This window comes from Stylophora pistillata, chromosome 13, assembly GCF_964205215.1.
Source record: "Stylophora pistillata chromosome 13, jaStyPist1.2, whole genome shotgun sequence".
NCBI classification, from domain to species: Eukaryota; Metazoa; Cnidaria; class Anthozoa; order Scleractinia; family Pocilloporidae; genus Stylophora; species Stylophora pistillata.
This window is the reverse complement of record NC_142531.1, coordinates 10,222,524-10,232,223: the sequence shown is the minus strand read 5'-3', so window position 1 is coordinate 10,232,223 and position 9,700 is coordinate 10,222,524. Positions and strand designations below refer to the sequence as shown.

The following is a 9,700-nucleotide window of genomic DNA, read 5'->3' as shown; positions in this document are numbered from 1 at the left end:
TGTCGCTTCTGTTCCCTGATTTAACGCGCGCCGCGGTAAGTAGACAAAATAAGCTCTTTATGGAATCAAAGAAAAAACATCTCATTATTTGTTCGTGTTATTTTATTTTATCTCTATTCAGATCATCAGCTGGAATCGCAGACTGAAAAGGTAGCCTTAGCTTCAAAAGATATGAAAGAAAATGCGACAGGTCTTTTTTTGGTTCCCTTACATGATGGCAAAAAATTGCTGAATGATGATTATTTTTTTTTGAAAATAAAGCAATGATTACACATCTTTTAACCTCTCAGCGGCTATAAAACTATTTATGAACCAATTTTTCTGCTCAATAAGTGCAATCTAGCCTCGGAGCGCAGTTTTCGATCAGATGGTGCGTATTCAAACATTTTAATTTTTGAACGTGCAGCCCTGTCAACATATGGTAAAGGTTCATTAACGTGTTTTCTCGATTTTACGAGTGGCGTTGGGTTGGCCCGGTTTGAAATCATGAATACCAAATTGAACCCCCTCGGTATTCTATTTTGCAACAAGCTCAATTTCTTATGGTGAGATGTAAGAAACACTGTTACCATAATTCCTGAAAACTCTCGTTGCGTGTTGACACCAATTTTGAATAAAAGGAAGCCGGCTATGCCATATTTTTTATTAAATTCCGTTTCCCTTATTAAGAGTCTTTCTCAGGGCAGTTTTCTTAATTTTCTTTTTTTTTTTCAATTCTTGCTATAGCCTCAAATAATTCTTTTGTCCACGGTAAAATTTGAAAATTAGCCAGTCACAATCATAATGACGCTATTTCGATAAGATGTTATCGATGCCAAATTTTAAATACACGTAATTTTCTTTAGATAAAAGTTGCTAGTTAGCCGGACTTCATGACAAAAAAAAAACTGATTATAAATAATATTCCATAAAAATTTTACCGCCGTAGCCATGAAAAACTTTCTTGATGTTCCAAAGGAAAATAGAGTCGATCTCAATTAATATTTTAAGCTGTTTGAAAAAGGAACCTTTATATTCATAGCTTCCTTGAAAATAAGTTGAGAAAGTACAGACAGTTTTTCTTTATCTAAGAGGAGAAAAAAAATTCAATCTACAAACTGAAAAAAAGGCTTGCAAATTTTTTCTTTCCGGTCGCCGGGTAAAGTTTTTCAAGAGGCTTACGCATTTCTACATAGCAACAATACATAGTATCGCTGCCAATTAGTATTGAGGTCAACTGGAAGGGAGGAAGTTTGGCAGCTGGATTTGAAGCTGTCGCTATTTGTTAAACATGAAAAGTTATCCCCTTATCCCCTACCTGAAAGCCTTCGAATAAATAAACGCTCCCTCTGCGCAATAATGGATATTTTTTTTTCTGGTGAATCAACTCGAGTTAACTAATCATGAGAAAAATTAAAATCGTAGTTAGAATCGCATTTTTTAAAGTAATATGTGAAGCCATTAAAAAAAAAGAAACATTTAGCGAATAAAAGGCAATTTGAAAGCGATAAAAAACTGAAGTTTATAACTTTCAGGTATTGAACCACCGATCCTAAGCTACCAAAACCAAGCCTAATATGGTATGCGAACGCTATTCTGACGTCACTTATCCCAACGACGTGGTAACATTGGCAGAGATGGAGGCGTTGTACACCGGTCACCGTTTTTTAATATTATTATCATTATTATTATTATTATTATTATTTCTTTACGTATAAAACAAATAAAAATACACCGGTGAGTTGAAAAAGAAAATAGTTTGCAATTTGGTAATGGAGTGATCTGAGTTTTCATCATTTTTCTAGTTTCGTATCTCAACTCCTGGGTAGACAGAAGGACTTTTACAGCCAAGTACAACAAGCTGTTGGACACAGACCTTTTAATCGCAACTCCTGTATGATACTTTTAAACCCACCAAAGTCAAAGTTGAAATTCTTATTAAAAATATTAGCAAGAAGACTGTAAAATAAGTAACCTCTTTAATTTCTCACGTCTTGATATGTTTTGAATAACATAAATCATTACACATATTTTTTGCATGTTGTTGTCAAAAGCTCTCATCATTAGTGCAATGTTCTAAATTTTGTTACAAAAAGATTTCCATAAAGCCCCATACCACTCTAAAACAAAGCTGTAGTCCAAAGGCAATCAATGGTTTTTTTCGCTATCTTTATCAAGAGCTGAATGCATTACGAAGTATGGAGTTGTGGAGCAGTCTTTCCCTTGTTTCTGACTTTGTATTGTACTGTATGTATTATCGACAATATTTCTCACCAAATAGAAATTATCATGATTACAGTTTTAAAAATTCCAGCATCACTTCAATCATATTCATTTGAGATGGGTTTTTAACCCTTTAATTAACTCCTGAGACTGATCTGATTATGAATTCTCCCCTCTAGCTGCTACACATTTCCTTCTAAATTGGTTTTGAGAATTTGATGTTCAATCAAGGTAACAACTTCTACCTGATAAGTTTGAGTATTCTCACTACTTGTTTGCTGGATCATATATGGATATTATAGGGGAGAAGTTACAGGTTAATCACTTTTATGAGTTAAAGAGTTGACATGCAACCTCTTTCTAGAACATCCATATATTATCCAGCAAACAGGATTGAAAATACTCAAACTTATTAGGTAAATAATAATAACAGTAATATAAATAACTTATTTACATAGCACCTTTTCTCCAGGATTTGAAAGTGCTGATTACAGTAATATGATTTAAAATACTTAAAATAGTTTTAAAATATTTAACAATTATTCGCCGAAGGCGAGGTGAATATCATCGAATAATCCCCAAGACGAAGTCAAGGGGATTATTCGACAATATTCACCGAATATTGGAAGAGAAGTATCAAGGCCTTATGCGCAACAGAGAACAAAGAAGACTGATGATGATGATTCACTGAACCTGAGGCGAATAATTGTTTTAGTATCATTTCTGAGCTGAACAACAGAGAAATTTCTAAAATCATAACATTTTAGTAACAGTTATTAACATTTTATTTTAACATTTTATAAAAACCGCGTGGAGCGGTTTATATAGTGTCATATAAGGAACTGCTTGACCAATCAGATTGCTGGAAACTCTTTGCTCAGCTCTGAAATTATACTAAAAAGAAATAATCACAAAATATATAATGAATTTCATATATTAGCCATTTAAAAATTAAAATTCCAATAACATTACATTTTGAGTTATAAGCTTGACAAAAAACAAATGTTTTCAGTTTAATGCGTTTAAAAATGTCCACAGAGCTAACAGATAGAATATTCACGAGCAATTTGTTCCACAGTTCTGAAGCAGCAACAGAAAAGGACAAAAAGTAGAGGGTGTTATCTTGATCAAACACTAAATTTGTCTAACTAATATAATGGAAATTTGTAACAGCTAGAGGGGAGAATTAACTATTAGATCTTGGGTTGTGACTTAAATGGATACTACAAAATCAATTTTCTGAGCAAGGGCTGGAACCTATTATTTTCTTTATTGGCAAATAAGGCTAAGAAAAATAAGAGGGAAGAATTAACTATTAGATCTTGGGTTGTGACTTAAATGGATACTACAAAATCAGGTTTCTGAGTAGGGGCTGGAACATTATAAGAGAGATTATACTTCATCCCTACAAGCCTGTTATGTGCTTACTTACTAGATCATCAGAGGATTTTGTAACAAAATACCCTGATGAGTGGGTAAACAGCCTTGTAGGGATGATAGTATAGTCTCTTAGAATTTTCTCTATCTCAATGTATGTATATATGTATGTATATATGTGTGTGTGTATGGTGTTGTGGCGTGAGGGGGCAAAGGAGGCACTGCTTCCCACGAGTACTGAGAAGACTCGTCTTCCTTTTCAATTGTTTTCCACTTCGGTTTTGGTTCTGAATCGGAGTCGTTGGTGAGGGATAGCACCTCCAATGGCCCCTTGCTGGGTTTGGTGATTGTCGTTGATTTTTTTCAGGGCTTTTGATCTTGCTTGCAGGTTGCACCTTCTTTTCCCCTCCCACCCTCACCTCCTCTCCACTCTCACTCTCGCCATCGGTGCTTTGATATACTTCCCCCAAGGTGACTTCATTGTCCTCGGACGTGTCCCTCACCTAAGGAAGTTAATAAGTGAGAAAGGTGGTTTAGGTTTCATCTTTCGAGTGGAATACCAAAGAGTTGGCAATGAAGCTAGTAAAAGGGTGCGCCGACTAACCTTGGGAGAATAGTGAGGGTCAGTCTCGGTATCATCGCTCACGTCCCCCTCCACGTTCATCTCTCTCCTCCTCCTTTCTACAGAGCTGTACAGCATATTCTGGACCCTCCGCAACATGTCAATGGAATAAATACATATTGTCTGCAGTTAGATATAGCTCTTTTGGCATACAAATTGAGCACTGTGGGGTTAGTCATTGCCGCTAGCATTGTGCATAGCTCACTAGGCTTTCCTAGTTTGAGCACTCTGGCATGGCTTAGACGAAACCACAAATGTGGGATCGTTCGGGGTAACCGTATCGGTTCTCCCCCATCCTAGCATCAGCACTGCACTGATGAGGCCCAGAAGGCGGAAACAGTACTGTCTGCAGTTAGATGTTGCTCTTTCACATACAAAGCTTTGCTTTCATGTCCAAATTAAGCACTGTGGGGTGAGTCATTGCCGCTAGCATTACACATAACTCACGAGGCTTTCCTAGTATGAGCACTCTGGCATGGCTTAGAATAAGGATAAGAATAATAATATTGGATTCCAGTCCTAACTTGGAAACCTGATTTTGGGTGTCCATTCAAGTCACGACCTTAGATCTTAGGAATTTAACAATTAACCACTTTAATCAGGGATGGACTGGCCACTCATGATAAAAGTTGGAATCCAACTAAAAACCAGTTGGTAATACACATGTAATGTATAATCACTGTTTTTGAGTCCCAAGCAAAGTTTTGTTTTTACTTTTGTATCTCACCCATCCCCACCCTGTAAATGTAGAGTTCTCCTCATCATCTTCATCATAATCATGGTCATAATCATTTACACTACATCTGCTTTTCATTGGCTCTGGGTCACCAGGAAGCACATAGGTCCTCCAAGCAAACTGAAGTCTGGTCATACCCTCATCACCCTGTGCGTAAACAACAGCAGCCCCAACTCCAGCCAAGAGACCATATGACCCTGGTGGAGTCTCAGTGTAGAGTCCTCCACCATCTCCTCCATAAGGGCCGTAACATTTAGATTCTCCATTATCATCTTGTTTGAAAAAATTGAAACTGGTTGATAATCAGTCCAGAGTTGACTGCGACCTTAACAATCCTCTCATTTCCTTCCAAGTGAAATTCATGGTGTGCACACTGACTGGAGTCACTTCCAAACTTCCCTTCTCTGTCATCGTTACAGAAAATCTTAAGGCCACCCAGTACAGATGTTCCACACCATTGTCGAATCCACAATTCCATTGCCTTTATAAACACATCATTTCTCAGATTTTCAACTATCTTTTCATCACTGTGATGTGATCTTACAGAGAGTCTCCGGACATCACTTGCATTTAGCAACGCCCCCAACTGACTACAGGTTAATGGCAAATGCCCTTGTGGTTGCCCATCTCTCATCTGGTGAATCTTTCTCAGGGAAATCAATTTGTAGCTTCAGTGCCTTTAAGATTATTTCAGTGCCAGATTCTGCAAGAAGCTTATGTAATGAGATTTCTTTCAAATAAGACCTTGATAAGGTTGGAAGTCGAACTAAAGATAACAATTCTGAGAAATAATGTTACCGATTTGCAAGATCATGTGAAGGTGTAGTCTGATCGTCCGGGTGAGTGTAGTCCTGAGAAGGACTGTTGTCGGTGGCAGTGACTGACGTTTCGACAACCTGAGCGGAAGTCATCATCAGAGTCAAGTGAGTGATTGTTGTCAGTAGAATGTTCTTATTCCAGTTCGTGTGAAATGATCGGTTGGTTTTGCCGTGATGTTATTGGCTGTAAGACTCAAGTGACGTAAGTCGTTCGTGATTGGTCTGTTTCGGTCTGTCGGTAAAGCTAGGTTGTTCTTTTTCGGTCGTTTGTGATGTTTATGTCGTGAATGAGTCGTTTGTATGGGGCGGGTAGTTGTTGACATCTGTTTAGGGGAGTCTGTTCTAAGTTAGTAAACCAGCTTTCCAGAGTCAGTCGTTGAAAATAGTCAGTGCTGTAGGTTAGGCATTGCGCAGAGTCCCAGTCAATGTTGTGGTTGGTAAGTCGATGGTGTTCAGCAATGTGATTGCTGACATCACCTTTCCTCGTCGCCCGTCTGTGTTCAGTCAGTCTTGTTGTGAGGTTTCTGCCAGTCTCACCGATGTAGGAGGCTTGGCAGTCGGAACAATTGATCTTATAAATCGTTCCCTGTCTGTTCCTCGGTTCGTCTTTGTCTTTAACGTTGGTTAGTAACTGACGTAGTGTGGTGATGGGTCTGTGGGCGACGCGGATATTGAAGGGTAGTAAGATGCGCGAGATGTTTTCAGACATACCTTTTATGTACGGTATGGTTGCTGTAGTCGTAGGGGTTGCGGTGTCGTTTGTTTCGGTAGTGGTAGTGGGTCGGTGAGTGTTTCGTCGGATGAAGTCGTTGTTGTAGTTGTTCTTCGTAAAAACACGGTGAAGGTATTTGTTCTCGTCGGATAAGCTGTCTGTCGAGTCACATACTAGTTGTGCGCGTCGTGTTAGAGTTCTGATAGTTGTGGCTTTGTGTGATGTAGGGTTGTAGGATGACTCGTCTAGTAATCTGTCGACATTGACTGGGACTCTGCGCAATGCCTAACCTACAGCACTGACTATTTTCAACGACTGACTCTGGAAAGCTGGTTTACTAACTTAGAACAGACTCCCCTAAACAGATGTCAACAACTACCCGCCCCATACAAACGACTCATTCACGACATAAACATCACAAACGACCGAAAAAGAACAACCTAGCTTTACCGACAGACCGAAACAGACCAATCACGAACGACTTACGTCACTTGAGTCTTACAGCCAATAACATCACGGCAAAACCAACCGATCATTTCACACGAACTGGAATAAGAACATTCTACTGACAACAATCACTCACTTGACTCTGATGATGACTTCCGCTCAGGTTGTCGAAACGTCAGTCACTGCCACCGACAACAGTCCTTCTCAGGACTACACTCACCCGGACGATCAGACTACACCTTCACATGTTACCCCCGGGTTCAAACCATTTACTGCATTGCAAGATCATGTTTGACGTACTTGAAAACAACTTCCAACACCATCCTCTCCCTTTCCTCTGCAACTGGAGTCAGGTTTTCATTGACCACACAGATACCTTCATCAGCAAGGGATGTGTCTAAAAAGGAAGACCCAAAAACGAAGACCTAAGACCTAAGACTCACTGGTCTAAAACAAAGACCTTGTGGTCTAAAAAGAAGACCCTGTAGTCTAAAACGAAGACCCCGTGGTCTAAAACGAAGACCCACTGGTCTAAAACAAAGACCCTGTGGTCTAAAACGAAGACCCTGTGGTCTAAAATGAAGACCCACTGATCTAAAACGAAGACCCACTGGTCTAAAACGAAGATCCATTGTTCTAAAAACCTTTTTTTTCAAGGAAAGGCCATACACTAAGCTAAAATGCTCTCATTTCTATAGCACATAAATTAAAATGTCATCTGAGCGCGCGACTTGACTCGACCAACATTTCCTCATGCCGAAGAAATAAGTATTATTTCTTCAGCACGAGGAAATCTTTGTTTTAGACTACAGAATTGGCAACCCTGCTTACCACAGAATTTACCTGTAGAATTCTCCACTATCCTCTCCTTGTGTAAAAGGTGAGGCTGTGAATCATCTGTCCAGAATTAACATCAACTTTGACAATCCTCTCATCATTTTCCAAGTGAAATTCATGGCATTCACAATCATTGTAGTTAATTTGGATCCAATCACTTTCCCCACCATCATTTTCATAGAACATCTTCAGCCCTCCCAGAACCCGTCTTCCATCCCGGCATTGCTGAATCCACAGTACCATTCCTGTTACGAAAACATTTCTGTCAAGATTTTTAGCAGCCTTTTTGTTGCTGACAACGTAATTTTGAGGGCTTACCTGGCCACCATTAGCAAAGGGACACCCCCAAATGAGAACAAGTTCAGCACATGTCCTAGACGTCACCCGTGTCTCATCTGGTGAATCTTTATTGGGGAGATCAGTTTGCAGTTTCAGAGCCTTTGAAATGATTTCACTGCTAGAGCCTACGATAAGTTGGTGCTCTCAGATTTCTTTCAGATAAGACTTTGATAAGGTTGGGAGTCGTACCAGAGATAACAATTCTGGAATAAATTTTTTTCGGTTGCTGATATTATGTTCAACATACTTGAAAACAGCTTCCAAACGACTTTTTCCCTTTCCTCTTTGGACGGAATCAGGCTCCCGATGACCACACAGATGCCTTCATCAGCAAGAGTCTCTTTCAGGAAACTAACTGGAAGGGACAAAAATTCCTTCCCCCGAGTGACTTCAGTAAAGTGAAGCAAGAAGTGCTTTTTGGCCTCCTTCATTAGCTCTTCCAGCATGAACACATCAGCAAGATGCCAGATGCTAAGATAAGTTTCATCATCGATTGCACCTTTCAGAAATTCTCCACAAGATTGCCTGACAAACTCCACCTGCAAATAATCAGATGCCTTAAAGCAAATGATACACATTGTCTTGGCTGATGTCAATTTCGCCCGAATATGCGAATTTGATCAAATCGCTAACAGCATTCTTGTCAAAAGAAAGAACTTCTATCTCTTTTTTCTTTCCATCGTCCCAATTCTTACTGAACAGGGTTTCAAAGTAAGGACTGAAAGAGGCCAGAACAACACGATGGACCGAAATTAAAGTCTTCGGTCATGACTGATCTTCAAAGTGACATCAGAATAATCTGCCATCTTCGTACATGGTCAAAAGTACCTCTGGCTGATTAGAGCCACGGTTTGAATCGATTGCATGTAAAGTTCCCACATCCGTCGAAAAAAGGCTGTCCAGAGAAGGTAAATCTCTTTCAATTGTAACCATTTTGATGATTTTCCGAGTAGGGAAAAATGATAGATTTAGTAACGCGGTCTGCGAGGAGGAAGTCTGGAGAACTAGTTACCAGATTCCACTCAACTGACTGACTAACAGCTCAAGCTCTTTTATTCAAATTGGTTGGATAGGAAATAAGAAAAGTTTCTTTTAGCTCGCCAATGTATTTTATTTGGAACTAATATTTAAAGAGTAGTATTTTTTTTAAATTTTTTGTTATTTCATCCTGTTCCTTTCTTTTTTTCATGTTTGTAACATAATTTTTTCCTTTTTTGGGGGGGGGGGGTAGGGGAGGGGGAGTTAGCTCATTCCAAGAAAATTCAAGAAATTTCTGCACAATTTCTTGACAAATTCCACCTGCAAATAACTGGATGCCACAAGCAAAGTATTCACATTGTCTTTGTTAGTGTTAATTTTTCCCGAATATGCAAATTCAATTTAATGACGGACAGCATTCTTGTCAAAACCAATAACTTCTGTCTCTCTTTCTCCACATTGTCCCAGTCTTTTGCAACAGGGGCTTCAGAGTAAGGATTAAACGAGGCCAGTACAACAATTTGAGCTCAAAGTCGTCAGTCTTGCCTGATCTTTAAAGTGATATCACAATGGATGCCATGCTTGATTTTATATGAATTATCACTTGTAAGTGAACGATCAATTTTTGTCCA

The 9,700-nt window shown here is 39.1% G+C and overlaps 1 protein-coding gene across 1 annotated transcript; it reads right to left on the bottom strand.

Moving 5' to 3' along the window:
- Window positions 1-1,941: 1,941 nt before the first annotated feature.
- On the bottom strand, window positions 1,942-9,087 carry LOC111340877 (uncharacterized). Its single transcript, XM_088743731.1, is given in 8 exon segments — window positions 1,942-4,082; window positions 4,184-5,217; window positions 5,219-5,605; window positions 7,774-8,356; window positions 8,359-8,650; window positions 8,652-8,843; window positions 8,846-8,887; window positions 8,889-9,087. Coding segments are annotated over 7 exon segments (1,971 nt in total). The 5' UTR covers window positions 9,024-9,087; the 3' UTR covers window positions 1,942-4,082; window positions 4,184-4,877.
- Window positions 9,088-9,700: the final 613 nt, after the last annotated feature.